Source organism: Pyrgilauda ruficollis, unplaced genomic scaffold, assembly GCF_017590135.1.
Source record: "Pyrgilauda ruficollis isolate IOZ18807 unplaced genomic scaffold, ASM1759013v1 scaffold211, whole genome shotgun sequence".
NCBI lineage: Eukaryota > Metazoa > Chordata > Aves > Passeriformes > Passeridae > Pyrgilauda > Pyrgilauda ruficollis.
This window is the reverse complement of record NW_024520429.1, coordinates 170,745-187,898: the sequence shown is the minus strand read 5'-3', so window position 1 is coordinate 187,898 and position 17,154 is coordinate 170,745. Positions and strand designations below refer to the sequence as shown.

Sequence of the window (17,154 nt, the reverse complement as noted above, 5' to 3'; positions counted from 1 at the left end):
CACCCCCGCGCGCGCCGCTTCCCGGCCGCTCCAGGGGCGCGTCCATCCCTGAGGCCGCTCCCGGCCCCAGAGCCCGCCCGCGGCCGCGCTGCAGCTCCGTGCCCCCAAGACGCGCTCCCAGCTCCCGGTCGCCCTGTGCATCCGCGTCACCCGTGTCCCACTCCCCGCTCAGCCACGTGCGCCTCCGGAACAGGAGGCCGGACATCCACCCGTGCCCGTCACTCTCCGCCACTTCCGCACGCCTGGAATCCCGAACAGCCGCGCTGCTCCCCAGCTCCCACCGCAGCCGGGACAGCCCAGGGCGTGAGGCCAGCTGCCGGGGTCCTGGCACCCCAGGGACCCGCTGCCCCAAGGAAACACCGCAGGCCGTGGGGTTTGCATGTTTTAATGATGGTTCAGGAGAGATGTGGATAGATGTGAGCTCACCGGAGAGCCGGGAGCTCGGGCATTCCCCAGCCCCACATGCACATGCCGGCGTGAGAGCAGCTGGGCACACGATGCCGAGCCGGCCGCGTACCCCGCATCCTCTCAACACCAGGGTTTCCCAAGGGCTGCCACAGCACACACGGTCATGGAGCACGATTATGAACGGCACAGCGTTGCCCTCCCGGGAGAGAGCTGCGCATGGAGAACAAGAAATGCTGGGAGCAGGGACATGCAAGCAGTCCTGAAGGACACTGGTCACAGTCACCTGGATGAAATCGGCGTTTGAGCCTTTCTTAGACTTCTCCGGCGTTCTCCATGGACTGTGGGCGGCCACCAGATTTCAGCAGAAGCACAACATGACTAACTCGTATGGAACAAGCCACATGGGAGTCACCTGAAACCCAGAGTCCAGTGGGACCAGACCCTGCTGGACAACGCAGCCGGAACACCTGGGCTAGAAATTCTTCATGGATGACATGAAGGGATACAGCTAAGACTAGAGACATTCTGTGGTATGGTAGGTGTCTTCTGGAAACCCAGCAGTATCCTGGGTGAAAGCTCAGGAAATAGAGTAAGACCTTTTCTATTGACCTTTTAGCTGAAATAAACTAGAAAACATTTATTGTTGTATATTCCTAAAAAAAGAAACAAACAAAAGTCTCACAGGGGCTTGTGAGCATCACTTGCAAGGTGCACCCATGGCTGCAATGCCCAGGCCTCAGCCACACACACATCCTCTACTCCACCTCGTAGCTAGTATTTTGGGCAAAACTTTAGGCACTGTACTCTCTGTCCTTTATCATTTACCTTCTGTGCTTTACTTTGGGGGACACTTTGAGGGAAGGTGGAAAATACACATTTTACTCCAGAGGATGTTGCTTATTCCTGAAAAATTCAGCAAACAGAGGATTCAAGTGTCCCTGAAACACTACCTCCCTCAAGCCCAGCTGGAAAGGCAGGGTATGAATAGCTGCATCGTCTGTAGTTGTGGCTCTACCACCAAGCATTATCTAAATTTCCCTTTTGAGGAGAAGGATGGGTCTAGCACCCCAGAATATGAGCATTTCTTGGTTCATTGTGATGGGGAAAATTTTCTGTTCTCGTCTGCCCTAGTGTTTACGAGAGCTCAGCTGTCACCTCAGACACATCCTGGATGAGAGCAAAGTGAGATCTTCCCACTGCTGGGCAAAAACCATGCAGTTTTTAAGCTCAGCTAAGCTAACATGAAAATGTCAATGGAGATGTGGTGAACTTTTCAAGCTGAGTAACAAGCCTTAAGAGCCTACATTTTACCTGGTGAGTTACCACCACATTTCACCTGGACTGCAGTGAAGATCTGACCCCTGTGTGCTATCATAAGGTTAGAAAACCCAAACAATCCTTCCTCCCCACACCCTTCTCCCTGCTTATCACCCAGCCCCTTCCTGTCAGGATTGTCTGCTGCATTAAGAACTCTGAAATCTCCACCACAAGCAGAGATGAGTACACCAAAATGCTAGGTTCTTCTGAAGAGGGCAGAAATTCCATTGCTGATTCACTTCCCATTACATGCAGGCAGCTTGTAATCTCCACAATGTCTTCTTTTTTGTTTGTTATGGGGAATAGGAACTGGTTTCTTTCCCTGACCACCTTTCCCTGCCAGAGGGATGTGCTGGGCTCACACTGCAAATTCAGATACACTGCACAAGGTGGGACACAAGACAGGGATTTAGGTTATACCTGAAGCAGATGTTAGCTCTGAAATACAGAGACCTCAAGGAATCTAACCTCTCCTTCCCCCCAAAGCACCTGATTTCCCAGATGTGTGGCAAACAGGAATGTCTCTCCTGGTCTACAAAACTTCACCCACCTCACCCCTAGCTAAGATCAAGTTGTGGACTGTGTTCAGGGCAGAAGATTATTTAGAAGTATTTATCAAAGAGACGAGAATAAAACAGGCTGGATCAAATGGGATTTGGGTAGAAAGACTTCAGGTCCAAGCCTCAAGTAAATCATGAAGGGGAAATCTGAGAGAAGAGCCTAAATTCATTGCAGTGGCTCAGAAGAAACTGGGATCAGGTTTCTGCTACTTGCAACACTCAGCACACATGTGATGCTAGAAATCCCACAGCCTGCCGGTGAGCTCCAAGGGGGTCTCTCTGCCTCCTTTAAGCAGAATCCAACTGCCTCAGACTGGGACCATCACTGATTCAAATCTCAGTAGGAAAAGGGATAGCTATAAATAAAGAAAGTCGCCTTCCTTGCTTGGGTTAATTCACCACCTGCAGTTCAGCACCCTTTACCAGCCATTGCCTGGGTGTTCAGCCAAGCAGCTTGGAAAATGACCTAAGGAAACTGACTTCTTGGTGTTCCTGGTTTTAGGCATCAGGAGAGCTTGCTCCTTTCTATGTAACAGAGCAGGAACAAAGGAAAGGAGTCACCTATTTGGAGCCGAGCTAAGGCACTAATGATGCAGTAGGTGAGGAAAGGATAAACACAGCGGGAGGAGGACAACTCCATCATTCTCTCCACTCAATTCCCTTAAAAAACCCAATGTTGTCTCTATAGAAAAGGAGGAGCTAATACAGCATTACAGTATCCCTGCTGGGGTTTCATTTTAAGGTTGTTCTGTTGTACTCCCAGAGAGATTTGTTTCAGGTATCAAAGTCACAGGAGCTGTTTCTAAAGTGGATTTTGGTGAATGCAGGCAGAGATATCTGAGCAGCTCTGGCTCATCACAGCTCTGTGAGGATGCCTGTTTTGTTGTTTTTCCCTGTGGTCTCCCAGAAAATATGAAGCCTGTCTCTATCACTTTTTGGCATGTTACTGAGATAAGCCACCCAGCTGTGCTGACCCGAGGGGTGCAGTCTCTCCCTGTTCACAGCGGTGGCACTTGTGTCATCATCACAGCTTGATGAAGATCGAGGATGACTGGCTCATCTTCTGCCCGGTGTCATTGAGGGGGAAAACGCTGGAGATGGCTACATCCACAATTCCTTGGCAGAGCTCTGCATACAGCTTCCTAAGAGATGAGAGAGAGAATCAGATACCCAGGCAGGACAAACCAGGAGATGCCTACCCAATTTTTATGTAGCAATGCATTTTCCCAGCAAGATTTACAAGATCCTATTCCCATTACAAGGAGTTTCAGGGTGGCAAATAGCGGGAGAGCAGTATCTCTTCCATCTCTCCTCCCTGTTTACACCAACAAATATCTTCTTTTCCCATGGTGATAATTCCCAATATTGCTCCCTTTCACAAAGAACCACAAAACCCATTATCTATGTTTACAGTCAGAGGCTCTGGACCCTCAGGCCCCAGACTTGAGTCTCCACAAGATGCAAAGGGGCAGAAAACATCCCAGGGCTCCCTGTACCAGCCTTCCAACTCAGGGAGCTGGGATTTACTGCACCAGACGCTGTTCACACAGGAATGTGCCCCAGAGGGGCTGCTCTGATGCATTCCTGGTTTGATGAAATGTTGTGCTGGGGTGCAGCTCAGGGGCTTCACAGGACCCTCAGACATGTGGGATGTGTTTCACCATGGCACAGCTCATGCACAGCAGGATTAGGGAGAAGAGAGATAAGGTGTTTGAGTTAACAACAGCTTCATTTTCTGCTGGAGGAAATGCATGTGTAACCTCCCTGAATGTGCTGCCACTTGGCACATATTTAGTACCAAACCTGTTTTTCCCAGGATTAACTATGTCTTTTCCTCCATGCCACTGGGGCTGTGTGACAGTGAGATGTTTTTTCAGCTCCTGGGAATGTTATTACTTACAGCAGCCTTTTTTTCCCTCTTTAAATGGGAGCTATGTGATACAAGTCTACAAATAAAAATAACGCTGGACAGGAGAAGTCACAGAGACCCAAAACCTACCTCAGCTGCTTTCAATCTTTCAAGAACCCAACAAAGCCTTTGCTCTTCCAAGAGGCACAAAACAAGGCACTGCTGTAATCCAACTCCACCCAGCAACAGCCAAATTCTACCCATCCAGCAAGACAAGGAGGTGCAAGGCAGTCATTGCACCATGATGCACATTGTGAAGAGGGCACCCTGGACACAGAAAGCTCCCCAAGCTCTAGCCCTGAAAAAGCTGCTGAACAGGCTGTCTGGTAGGTTTGACCTGCATTTTTTGTCTACTGTTAGTGATGATCTAACCTAATTTAGTCAACATCTAATCTGATCAAATTCTAATGCAGCGATGTACAGCCTGTTCTGTTTTGCTGGGGTTTTCAAAAATATGATACAGATGCTCACTTAGCAAAAATTTCTGGTCTCTTGCAGCTGTCTCAGTCATGTAATACAGCACCTCCTGCTGTGCCTACACAGAGATGTTCATGGCCAGGGCTGTTTGGCTGTTCCAGCCTCCCTGTGGCTGCTGGAAGAAGCCATAACCCGATCTCTGTGATGCCAAAAGGGTTAATGCAATTTTTACTGTGCCTGTGAACTCTTAGCAGAGAAACAAGGCATGAAATATCTGCTTTCCCAGCAAGGATGCCTGGAAGGTAAGACGACATCTGGCTCAGGAATGCAGGCACAGCCAAAACAAGGAATCTGGGGAGGGTTTTTTGGTAATGGGCAAATTGTAACATGCGTGTAGTGACTGTATATAAGCAAGACACTTGTAAAATCACATGGACACATAAGGTCAGGAGTTATCCCCCGTGTGATTTGAATAAATGATGCTCTTCTTGACAATAAATTGGTGTTGAGTCTGTGTTCCTTAGGTTTTCAGAGATTTGGTAACAAATCTCTGCAGCATCCACAGTGTGCTCTGTGGTCCTGCTGCCTGCAAATATAGTCACTCACTTCCAGCTGCTGCCCTTAATGCTACTCATTTAACATGTGCTGATATAAAGAGCAATCACCAGCGGCCCCACAACAGAGACTGAGAAACAATCTGATTCCCAAAACATTAAATCTGCAAACATAACTTCAACCCAGAAGTAATAAAAGTGACCAAAGTTATATTCAAACCCATTTGTTCAAAACCCCAGGTTAGTGCCCCATCCTACATGGGAAAGGAGCTGGGGGATACCAAACACAGAGACAAGAGTAATGAACCCAAACTGACTGACACTCAGAGCAGTGCCCAGTGTTAGCCTGGAAAACTCCCTCACCATTCACTTTCTTTCACCTTTTTCACTTGGAGCTGGTACATAGCCATGTTGTGGGTGAGGCATGTGAATGGTGGCATCACAAGGGTGTTCCAGAAACTGATTTACTCACTGGGCACATGCTGGGGCCCCATTGACTTCTATTAGCCAGACCTTCAGCTCCTCATCCACCATGAAGTCAAAGCCAAAGAGCTGGAAGCTCTGGTAGTGAAGATGCTTCGTGCTGATTGCAGGCTCTATACACATAAGGCAGCTTCTGTGAAGGGAGAAACAGGAACTCAGGGTTAAGGCTGCTGTGGACATGTTAAGTAAGAAGGGTTGCCCTGGAAATCTCCCAAATTACAAGTTATGTCCAACACATGCCATGGTAACCAGGTCCATGCACGTGAGATCCTGTGACTCTGAAAATCCATGTGGGGACACCCCTGAGTTAACTCAAAAAGAGCTGGAGAGCATCCAGCATCCTCCCTCACCACTGGATCAGGCTAGCTGAAAAACATGATGTGCAATGCCACAAAGGGCTGCAGCAGGTCCCCAGGGAACTGCCACTGGATGCTCATTTGACTTCAAGTCCCTCAAAAATTATGCTACATCTTTTTTTAGTGCAATTAACAGCAATGGGGTACTGGCAAAGCAAATTCCTTCATGAAGGACTGCTTTGTCAAGATCTGGATTCTCTGCAGCACTGAGAGCTCTCTCCAGGCACTTTCTATGCCCAGGAAGGAACTGGCTCTTGTGGACTGAGTAAGATGACCTAGCCAACAGCCATGTGCTGCTGCTGGCTGATGGTGGGGGAAGCATCCAGAATCTGTACACTTGAGTTCACCTTCACTTCCCCTCTATCACCTTTAAGCCTTTCTTAACCTCAACCTCTCCCAGCCCTGTCTTTTGACCTGCTCTCTTCCCTTTTCACTCTGTCCTTCTCCAGCCACAGCTGGCAAATCACAGAGACATGGACACATACCATTGAGACAACAGCACTTATGGAGGTGCCTTCTCATTGAGCAGTGACATGGGGATATTCATGGCCTTATCCTAAATTTCTGCAATTGAAACCCTTTCCTTCTTTCTCTGCCTGCTTCCCCAGCTGTGTCCATACATACTCCCTGTTCCTGAAGGGTTTTGCTCTCCTCAGCAGCAGGCAGCTGGCTACCTTATTATGTGTTTGATTTGCAGTAAGATGCTATTCTCAAGCGTTGTGTTCAGGGCATCCATCAGATACTGGTTGAACTCCTCGAAGAACATTTCATTCCCTTCCTCATACCGCCCGTAGTTTTTGGAATATTCCTTCTGAATGCAGTGATTGGTCAAGTGGCAGGTTTTGTCCTGGAAATTAGCACTGTTATATGGTTCGGAAGAGGTCCGCAGGACACCCTCTCTGTAGAGGTAGATATTATATTGATGATCCACGAGAACCCAGCTCCTGGGGGACAGGAGAACAAACTCTAGTCACAGTGGCTCTCAAAGAAACAGCATGAACAAGAAAACTGGTATTACACAGGCAGAAAAGGTTACCTGATGTCAAACTTGCGATGCCCTGGCTCTAAAAGCAGAGGATTCTCCAGGTATTTCTGAATCACGTGCACTTGTCCCTGCTCATCGATGAAGTCCAGGAGCTCTGCAGCCTCTGAAGAAATCAGGATCCCTTCCCCTAGCACAGAAAGTTGAAGACAAAATTAGGTAGAGGATCCTTCTACCTTTGTTGGAGCTTTTTCAGGCCCCAAGTGTCTCATTAGCCCAAAAAGTGACATGCAAGAACCTGTGGCCCCAGGGTCAAACAGTGTCCAAGCAATGCCACAGTCACTCCATGGGAATCAATCTGTGGAGGGATCTCTTCCAGGCCTGATGCAAATGGGAATCAAGGGGATCTGACAGGGCATGGCCTGCCCGGGGCATGTCTGTAGGGGGTGGCTGTTGAGGTGTGAGGAGATGCACAGCAGGCAGGGACCTGGGCAAGCAGAGGCAGCTGCTTGGCTTGGGGACATTCTGATTTCTTTTACATCTTTTTTTTTTTTTCCTTCCTATCTAGACTTGGCAGGGTTAAGAGGATGTGGTGCTTGTATTTGGCACTTAACAAATTTGGTTTTGTTTTTCCCTGGTTTTCAGCAGTTTAGAGAGAACAGGGAGTTTGGCACATTTTCTGTAAAGATTTTTGCCTTTCTTTTTTATTTGGGGAGGGAGGTTTGTGGGGTTTCTTATCCCAGACTCAAGACTTACTTTCCCTGTCTGACTTCTCTGGCTGCCAGAGGCAGTCACAAATGCACACTTGTGCAGTGTTGCCCTGCTCAGTGAATTCATTTAAGTTATTATAAAAATCATTGCTGAATAAGGAAAAGTACTATTTTAAATTGTTCATCCGTGTACTCAGTGTTCCTGCTGTGGAAGCTCTTCATTAAAAAAATGAACTGTGCCATTTAAACACTCCCACATTTTGGCTGAAGCTGTCACTGTTCATCTCTTGCAAGAGTCCAAATAACAGACTTCTGCTGCAGAGCACTGGAGACCATTTTCCTTCTGGGATTTCATAAAGGAATGGCACAGTGCCAGGAGGGATAAGCCAGATCAGGTAAAGTTATCAAACCCTCCTCTGGCACTGTGCCCGTTCTTGAGGTATTAGTTTTCTGGACTAAACCTGATTACTTAGTCTTAATTTTGTGCTGAGTGTTTTTGAGGAAATACTGTGCAAAAAAAACCCACTCTTCAAGGGGGCACCAAAGGGATAACAGAGGTTTGCAGCACAGGCAGGGTTTGACAGGATCATCCAATGAAAAATGCTCCTAGCTGTGATTTCTGAAGGTTGGTGCCAGCACAGCCCTGCAGGTACTCCCACTACTCCATCCTCTGCTCAGCTTTCCAGCCCTACTGTCCTCCCATTCATCCCAGCACACTCCACTCAAAGGAAGTCTGAAATTAAAGTATCTTACCCATGATTTATGCAGGGGGCAAGATTTTTTAGTCTCCTGATCAGAGCAGAGCAAGGCAGAACCTTGCACTGACACAACTTCAGGCTGTGCACTGGGGAAAAGAGGGAAACAACATTCCTAACCAGCAAAGCTGCTGCAGTGGGGAGATCAGCAGGCACCTGTTCCACACTGGACAGATGGCAAACCCAGGGGAGGCTCAGTTTGACCATGCACCCAGGCAGCAACCCAGTAAGGCAGCAAAGCAGCTTATGTGGGGCAGCTGTCAAAGAAAACCTTCAGCCACACTAGCAAACCCTTAAAACATTTGAGCCAGGGCATCCTAAACCTTGGATTTTTCTGTTCCTAATGGATGACTAAGCTTCTGTTAGACCTGTCCCAAGACAAGGGCTGTGCCTGAGCTGTATCTTTCTTGGTAATTAGCATGAACAAGCTTTCTTCTTCATCAGAAGTGATCCCCAGATGTATAAAACTTCTCTCTAGAAGATTACCATGAGACTCTGCTTTTCACTATAATTTGCAGCAGCACAGTGATGAATACAAAAGGCTACTCTGCTTTAGTGCAGAAAACATGGCATCACATGTGCACAAAGTATCTGAAGAGTCTGAACCTGCTCAGCCTGCAGCAGACCACAGCAACTGCCTTTCCCAATGCCCAGATGGATTTTTTTTGCCAGTTTACCACACAGAAACACATTCTGACACTAGCATAACAAAAGGATTCATCTCCCCTTCGTTCCTGATGAAAACAGGGATACTCTTCCAATTCGTCTTGGTGACACAGCCCAGAGAGCAGAACAGAGAGGGAAGCTGGTGTAAAGGATAGCTTTATTGTGCAGTCTCCCTGCAGCCAGCTCTGGCTTTTGCATTCTCTTTTTTGCAGGGCTGCATGCAAAGTGACTCTGCAAACATGAGTAATACATGTGGGCTTGTTCTCTCTGAAAAGACCAGGTCCTTCCTCAGGCTGGGCTCTGCTGCACACACAGCAAGGTAAGTTTTTAAACACAGCCATTCTAATAATGTGCCCATGATAACACCGTAACTGACAGAGAGCACACAGTTACCAAAGCACTGCATTTACAGCTGTGCCCAGCTATCTCAAAGCTTGTTATTTCTGCAGTGATGGAATGACCCTGGAACCAGGAAGGACACATTATCACTTGGGTATCTGTTGTCCTATTCAGATTAAATGGACAGACAGAGACTGCATTGATTGTCTTTGCTCTGGTACCTTCCCCTGAGGCTTGGGTAAAATTGTGACATACTGAGCTCGTGGCTGCTCAGTGTGACCGTAGGCAGGCCACTGGCACCAGGCACATGAGTCTGGTTAAAAGACAAGCAGGATTTCCACCCAGGAGAAGGCAAGTTAAGCTGCAGCATGGGGAACTGGGCTCCTTGCCCTTGAAGTCTACTGCTGTGCCTGCTGACTGCCTCCCTGTATCCTGTTCTGCTCCCTCTAACCTGCTCTCCACATTCCCCTCACTTGCTGGTCCCTGCTGCCTTCTCCCCACAGCACATTCCCACATTCTGAGGTGCATGTGTGGAGGAGTGGAGGCCCTTTCCCTGCTGTGCATGTCCTAGGCAGCACGTGCACACCACACTGCTTGTCTGGCATGGTGAGTGAAGCCCTTGACAGAGAGACCACACATCAGCTCGGCTCAGCCAAACCCTGTGACCCTACAGATGACAATGAGAAACAGCTCCTGGTGCTGGAGAATGAACCTTTGGCACCAGCTGAGGACTTGGCTATCCACACGTTGCCTTCTTTGCCTTCCCGCCGCCTGTTGTAAGCTGCCAGGAACACTTCCCGCTCATCTGTCCTTGAGTTGTTGATGAGATGGCGAATTCCATTCTGTGCTGGAGCCACTGGGGTCTTCAAGTTTGTTGGGTAAATCACATATGACTCAGGGAACCACGTGCAGGACTCCGATAGCTCAGGGCTTGTCTTGATTAGCCTGGGTGAAGAGAGACAGGCTGTTAATCTCCAGAGTGTCCCCACCTGCACGGGGCTTATTTAATACGGAAAAATCATCATTAACTGGGCTCTTTTGCTTGATGATGAATGGCAGCTTACGGATAGTCTATGCTGTTTTCCTCAGACCCTTGAAATTAGGGTTTTCCTAAAGATATCATGGCAACCCCAGCCCACAGCAAAGCACTACTCTTTGAACCAGAACCTACATGCTTTCATTAAACATTTTACTGACACCGTGGATATCACAAAACTAACAGCTGAGAAGTTTCCACATAACTAAAGCTGGTGGTGCATTCCCTGCATCTTCTCTCCACAAGGGAACTGAGGAGGTATTTTTGCTGGCATGGCTCAGGGCAGGAAGGATGCTGTGATCACAGCTGGAAAAAGGAAAGTCAGAGCAGTAATGCTCTCTGTGCTGGTGCTTAGCCTTTGGTCCCATTCCCACTGAGATCGGACCTGCTGTTCCAGCTGTGTATGAAGACCACTGGGAAGCCACAGAAAGCAAGGGCACCATCACATGTTTCACATCCCAAGGTGTCTGGAATCCCTTGGGCACATCTCTCCTACCAGTAATGTCTGGAGACAGCAGCAAATTCCTGTTAGCAGAGCTCAGGCCTGTTATCTTTCAAAGTCAAGGGAGCTGCCTGCCTCTCCAAATGCCTGTACTTTGCTTAAAGCCAAAAGTAGAGTTCATGAGGTGCTGACTCTCTGTGCATTTGTGCCTCTCTGTTGAGATGGCAGTGAGTCAGTGGCACTTTGGGAGCCCTGAGGAATGTCATTTGTTGTCCTGTGGGTTAAGTAGCTTGATGCATGGTTGACCCTACAATTAAAAAGGTCAGCCAAGCTTCAGGATATAAAAACAGGTTTCAGCACTCCAGGTAACAGGCTAAAGAGGAATTCATCTGAGGAGTGCTCTTAGTGCTTGTTTAAAAATACTCTGCCACTTTCTGACAAACACCATCACCACTGCCAGGAAGGTAACTGGGAAGAGGCTCTTTGCAGAGGAAGGAGAGGCCTTGGATCAGCACACAAATCTGCAGGACTGCATTAGTGAGAGGCCGCACAGACTGTAATGGGCAATCAAATTGGTGAAGGAGGCCGAGAGCTCTGACATAAAGACACTCTAGTGGGAGCAGAGTTTGCACAGGGACAGGGTTATTTACCATGAAAGTTCATCCACATCTCCCCAGGAGACCCTGGCATGGCAGGTCATGCAGAAATAACTCCCAGAGCTCCTCCTGGAGATGTCTCCAAGCATTTGTTTGACCAACAAATCTGATTAGCTAAAGGCACATTAGTGTCTCTTCTCTGTATGAAACAGAGAATAAAAGGAGAAGGTTTTAATTAAATGTCTACAAGGAAAAAGAGCAGATCCGTTTGGGTTTCTTTTCCCTTTTGATTTGGCTCTAATCTGATTCAATACACTCCATGGTTTCAAGTAGATACGACTCAGTGGAAATGGCATTTCCCCCGAGGTTACAGAGAGCCCTTTGTGCACACAAACAGCTCTAGAGACCAGCCCAGGAGTCTGAAGGCAGCACATGCTAGGACACTCCCAGGGCAGCTGCTGTGTGAAACACCCTCCAAACAGGTTCAACACTCAACAAGGGTTAGAAGAGAAGCTTCTGCCAAGCCCATCTAACATTTCAGTGAATTTCTTACTTCACCAGAGATGCTTTGCGGCACAGCTTGTCTGCTCCCCTGTAGTAATTCACCAGCTGCACAAGTCCAGGTTCATGGCCTAAGAAGGGGAAACAGAGGTCAGACAAACTCCTCAATGGATAAAGGCAAAACAGCTGCTTGGTGCAAAGGACCCGTGCAGTAGGGGAAAAAAAAGGAGGCTGTTTCCTTGCCCTGCATTACAGAAACAGGTTGTAAACTGGTACTGGTTCCTGTGGTTTCTTTCATTGAGTTACAAAAACCCAAGCAATCTGACACATCCATCTTGCAAAGGAAAATAATTTTTTCCTAATTCACGCTGGGAACTGGCAGGTGTTCTCCCTCTGCTGGTGTAAGCTTTTAAGAACCACAATTTCAGTTACTCTTAAATACAGGTGGAGGATGCAGGGAAACACACCCTGACACAAAGATCACAGCTTAGCAAAGGGCCTTTTTCCTCTGTCATGTACAGCATGATTCCATCTTGGGTCTGGTACCACAAAACACTGGGAAACACTGAAAGACTTGGAGTCTTGCTTCTTTCTAGCAGTGTGCAACAAGACCTGTTGGATACCTGAGGTGAGAAGGAACCTCTGGGAGTCTCTGCTCCAACCTCTTGTCCAAAGTCTGAGTATCTCTAAAGACAGATATTGACTTCTCTAAGTCCTTGTCCCAGTGCCTGGCTGCCAACCTCTGTCCCCTTGACTATCCTGGTAGCCCTTCCTATAGTAACTCCATATGTTTAAGCCTTTCTTGCACTGGAAAGTTCCAAACTGGCCCCAGTATCCAGCTGTGGCCCCAGCACTGACAGAGTGCTACCTCCTTACCAACACTGGGCTCCACACCACAGCCTGCCTGCCTTCACCTTTTCACAGGACAGAAACACCTGTGCCCAGCTGGAAACTCTCGGAGAGGGACCAGAATCCTGAAAAAGGATTTAGGGTTTTACTTATCCTCCTTGGTGTTTGCCTGGGAAAAATGGCCTGGAGCAAACATTACCTTAAACACCAGGCAGCTGCAAGATCACAGAGAGTGAATATCTATTTTCAGCCTGAAAGTCACTTCCCTGACCTGGGGCTTTTATTCACAAATCTTTAAATACAAGATAGCTGAAAACCATCCTGCAGAAAAGATCTGTAACTTCAGGCACTTCAAGGTGCAGCCAGCACAGGCAGGTTTTTTTACTGAAAAGAAAATAATAAAACCCCACAAATTTTCTTCTGTTTCCAGTTTATCCTGGAGAGATGCATCCTCACTGGGCTCCTGAGCATTGCCACGGAGCAGTGGGCTGCAACAGAGAGTTGGGTGGCCAGCAAAGAGGGACCACAAGGCAGGAAGGGAAACTTCTGGGGCATGTTGTCAGGTCTGTAGCATGCATTTAGGGGGATTAAAAAGCTGCCAAGTCACTGACCAAAGTGGCAATCCTCTCCTGGCCAGCAGAGCATAGAGCCCTGCATGCCCTGCTACATGAGGCCTCTGCAGCCTCTTCCTCCTTTCCATCCCCTCAGCACAAACTGCTTTTCTCCTAGATGAGGACACAGCTTAAGGGTACAATCCCCCAGGAATTAGGTTATCAGTGAGAGCTACAGAGGTCCCTGCAGCTGGGCAGAAGCAGTGGTGCATGTTGAGAGTCCCCACTTCTCTCCATGATCCAGCTTAGGCCCTGAGTAATGCAAATCCCTACAGTTCCCTGAATTAATGTCTCCTTCCACTGAGTACAGCCCTTAGGAAAACCAAGCCAGCTCTGATGCAACAGTTGCTCAGGAAGACGAACCAAAGAAGATAGAGCTTTTTGAAAAATGCACCAAAATAACCATGTTATTTTTGGTCTGACTCTACTGATTTCAGGCAACCAGTTCCTGCTACAGGAGGATGGTTTAAAGATGCCAATGCCAAAACACGGCCCCTCTCCATGGGTTATAGACGTGCCTTGGCTGTGACAAATGGTTTGAGTTTTTGGGCATCCCATGGCAACACACGCTGAAGGGCTCAGGGAAGCCCTTCCATCACCCCAGGACACTTTTAGAGGATGGAAGGGGTTAGTTAGAGACGGCCACAAGCCCATCACAGCTGGATGTGCTGTGCATGCCCACTCTCAAGGAACTGCATTTGCTCTGCAATGAGGCCTGATGCTCACAGGTCCTCCATGCTGGGCAAGTTAAAGCACAGGTCTACCTGCTGTGCCTGCTGCCAGCACATGTGAGCATCCTCGCTGCCTGAGCCTCTCCTGGTGCTTCCCTGCCCGCTGCAGACACCCCGACACCAGGAGGTGACCAGATGGCACTGCCATGTGATGGGGACTTTCCACTCACAAATGCGGAGGAGACAAGGGAGAGGTGCTGGAACTGGTGACTTGCAAATTGTTAAGAGCAGTCAGAGATGAGTCTCTGCTGCAAGAAAAGGGCTGCAAAGCCATCTTGCACCAGAGCTGCTGGAGTGAGGGGGCTCTGCCTGTTCTGATGTTTCTGCAGCAAGAAGCAGTGCTGCAAAATCACCCCAGAAAGAAAGAAACCAGGGCCAAGATGACAGTGCAGCCCTGCTCCCTGCCATGCCCTGCAACACTGCCAGTGCCTGGCTTGGCTCTGCTGCTTGTGGGCACTCTCCCTCCCTGCTCCTGGTCTCTGCACCATCCAGCGGGGCAGAGGGCCAGGGCGGCTGTGCCATGGGACAGCAGCGAGCATGGCAGGCAGGGGACAAACCTACACAGGGCAGCTCCCAGAGCCCTGTGTGGTGGCAGGGTGACAGTGGGGGACAGGCAGCAGGGGAAAAGGTGGTGGGGCAGGTGTTGTAGGGGCCCCTACACACCCAGAGCCTCTGGAATTATCCACACCCTGCTCCAGGCAGGGATAGTACTGTCACCCTCACCAAGCCCTGCAGAGGCACAACCCCACCAGCCTCAGCTCCGGAGTGAAGGTTTGAACGTGCATGACTTAGACCTGTTCCACCTCCTGTCTCAAGCAGCAGAAAAAGCCCCATACCACCGAAGCTCAGCACCGCAGTGTCCCTGCCCAGCAGCAGGCAGGGGAGGACACGGGAACCACCGCGACCCCACAAAGGCACGCTGCATGTCTGAGTCCCCCTGCAGTGCTGCAAAGGCCCCAAGGGCACTGCTGCAGGGCAGGGAACGCAGTCCTGGGCTGCACCCAGAGGGGGCCGGCATCCTGAGCTCTGCCGCATGTCATGGGGGGGTCTCCGGGTGACGCTTGTGCCACCCCCCGCCCTTCCCACTGCTTCACCACACCACAGGCCTCAAGCTGGCCGGGGTGTTAGGGGGGCCCCGGTGGAATCACTCTCCGGGAGCTCGGGAAGAGGCTCCTTCGAGCCCTGGCTGCACGGAGACCCCGCCGTGCCTGAGCTTTGTTTGGGCGCCGGAGGCCGGGGCGGCCGCCAAGCCGCGGGGACAGCGACAGGGGCAGGGCGGGGAGCGGGGCCGGCGGGCACCGCCTCCCGAACCGCGGGGGCTCCGCCGGGGCGCGGCCCGCCCGTGCCGGCGGCGGCAGGCTGCGGAGACCCGCGGGGACACCGGGGACGGGAGGGCACAGCCGCCGGCACGGACCGAAGGGAAGCAGGGAGGGCTGGCGGCGGGGCGGGCGCGGGGAGGACCTTACCCAGCCTGCCGAAGGGAAGCCGGTTCCTCTCGCCCAGCATCAGGTTGAAGCGGGGGTTGTCCCTGCGGAGGCGCCGCCACTGCCCGCTGGCCAGCAGCAGCCGGCTCACCTCGGTGTACACGCTGCTGCCCTCGTCCCGCACCACGAAGGTGTACATGGCGGCGGGGCGGGGGGAAGGGGCTCCCCGCCCTACCCCCGGCGGCTCATGGGGCCCCGCCGCAGCCCAGGCAGGGCCCTGCGCGGCCGCCGCCGCCCGGCCCGGCTCCGCATGGCCGGGGCCGCCGCCCCCGCGCACCGCCCGAGAGCCGGCCCAGGCGGGGCTGACCCGGAACCAGAACCGCCCTCCTGATCCCGAGCCCGATCCCACTCCTGCTCCCGCTCCTCCCCGCCCCGTTACGCCGTGAAGCCGCCGGGGCGGGGCCGTGCGCCCGCTGGGGGCCGGGCCAGCCTCTCCGCGGTGTGACAGCGCCGGGCAAATTCAAAACCTGGAAGTCAGATTTCCTCCCCAGAACAGGTCAGGTTTGTCTTAACAAACTTATCAGTAATGAAAATTCTGAGGTTTTGAATTGGTTAATGTCCTGTTTTTCCTACAGACACTGTATGAGTAATGACATCAGCATTGCATACTCTAGCTGGTTGCTATAAATCATGATATATTTCCAAGAAATAAAGAACATTTTGCTTAAGGAAACACAGATAGGTCATGACCTGCACATTGCCTTTTCTTTTTCTGACAGCACAAGGTGAGGTGTTAAGTGATTCATGGATGGAAAAAAAAATCAATTAAAAAATAGCTGCTGTCATAGCAGCTAAAAAAAATTTCTCCAGGCAGCTTATTTCTACTAGGAGGTGCTCTTGGACCTGGGATTGGATGTGCCTCTCATCTGTTTTCAGATGCATCCTCAGCGTGTTCTCTTCACAGTGTTGTTGTGCCTGGTTTAGCTTAAAACACCTCACAGCCCAGGGAATCACAGAGCACCTGGGGCTCAGATCCTGAAGCCATTCCCTCTTCCCGGTTTGGGTATGTGCTGTTTATGAGGATTCCAAAATTATAGGTAATTCCAACTGATAGATAATTTGATGGCTTATCTGTAATAAACTCAAGAGGCAAAGATATTCCATAAAGTTAAGATCAATGTGTTAGACCAATAAGCAGAATGAAGTCCAATAATGGACTACTCAATATTCCATGCAAAGTTTCCTGTAGCAAGGTGGATTTTGGGTTTGGGATTTGTGGGGTTTTTGTTTGTTTGTTTTTGTTTGGTTTTTTGTTTGTTTTTTTTTGTTTGTTTTTTGTTTTTGTGGGTTTTTTTGTGTTTTTTTCCCCCTATAGCTTAAAGTGTAATTCTTGCATACACACTAGATTTAAATGCAAACCTTTGGGTTTGGGATTTTTGTTTTTTTTTTTTTTTTTTTTTTTTTTTGTGGTTTTTTTTTTTTGTGTTTTTCCCCCCTATAGCTTAAAG

The 17,154-nt window shown here is 49.7% G+C and overlaps 1 protein-coding gene across 1 annotated transcript; it reads right to left on the bottom strand.

Moving 5' to 3' along the window:
* Positions 1–369: 369 nt before the first annotated feature.
* TTL (tubulin tyrosine ligase) lies at positions 370–16,082 on the bottom strand. Its single transcript, XM_041468131.1, has 7 exons — positions 15,689–16,082; positions 12,084–12,162; positions 10,169–10,401; positions 7,041–7,176; positions 6,679–6,948; positions 5,638–5,781; positions 370–3,427 (listed from the first exon to the last, which is right to left on the bottom strand). The coding sequence occupies exons 1-7, from the start codon at positions 15,843–15,845 to the stop codon at positions 3,310–3,312; spliced, it is 1,137 nt and encodes a 378-aa protein (XP_041324065.1). The 5' UTR covers positions 15,846–16,082; the 3' UTR covers positions 370–3,309.
* Positions 16,083–17,154: the final 1,072 nt, after the last annotated feature.

What these genes read in the sequence shown, in the direction of transcription:
- TTL (XM_041468131.1), bottom strand. Translation starts at nt 15,845, where the DNA reads ATGTACACCTTCGTGGTGCGGGACGAGGGCAGCAGCGTGTACACCGAG. An exon ending in CGCAAAGCATCTCTGGTGAA is followed by an intron (nt 10,402 to 12,083) that starts GTAAGAAATTCA and finishes CTCTTCACCCAG; the next exon opens with GCTAATCAAGACAAGCCCTG. An exon ending in GGGGCCCCAGCATGTGCCCA is followed by an intron (nt 3,428 to 5,637) that starts GTGAGTAAATCA and finishes CTCATCTCTTAG; the next exon opens with GAAGCTGTATGCAGAGCTCT.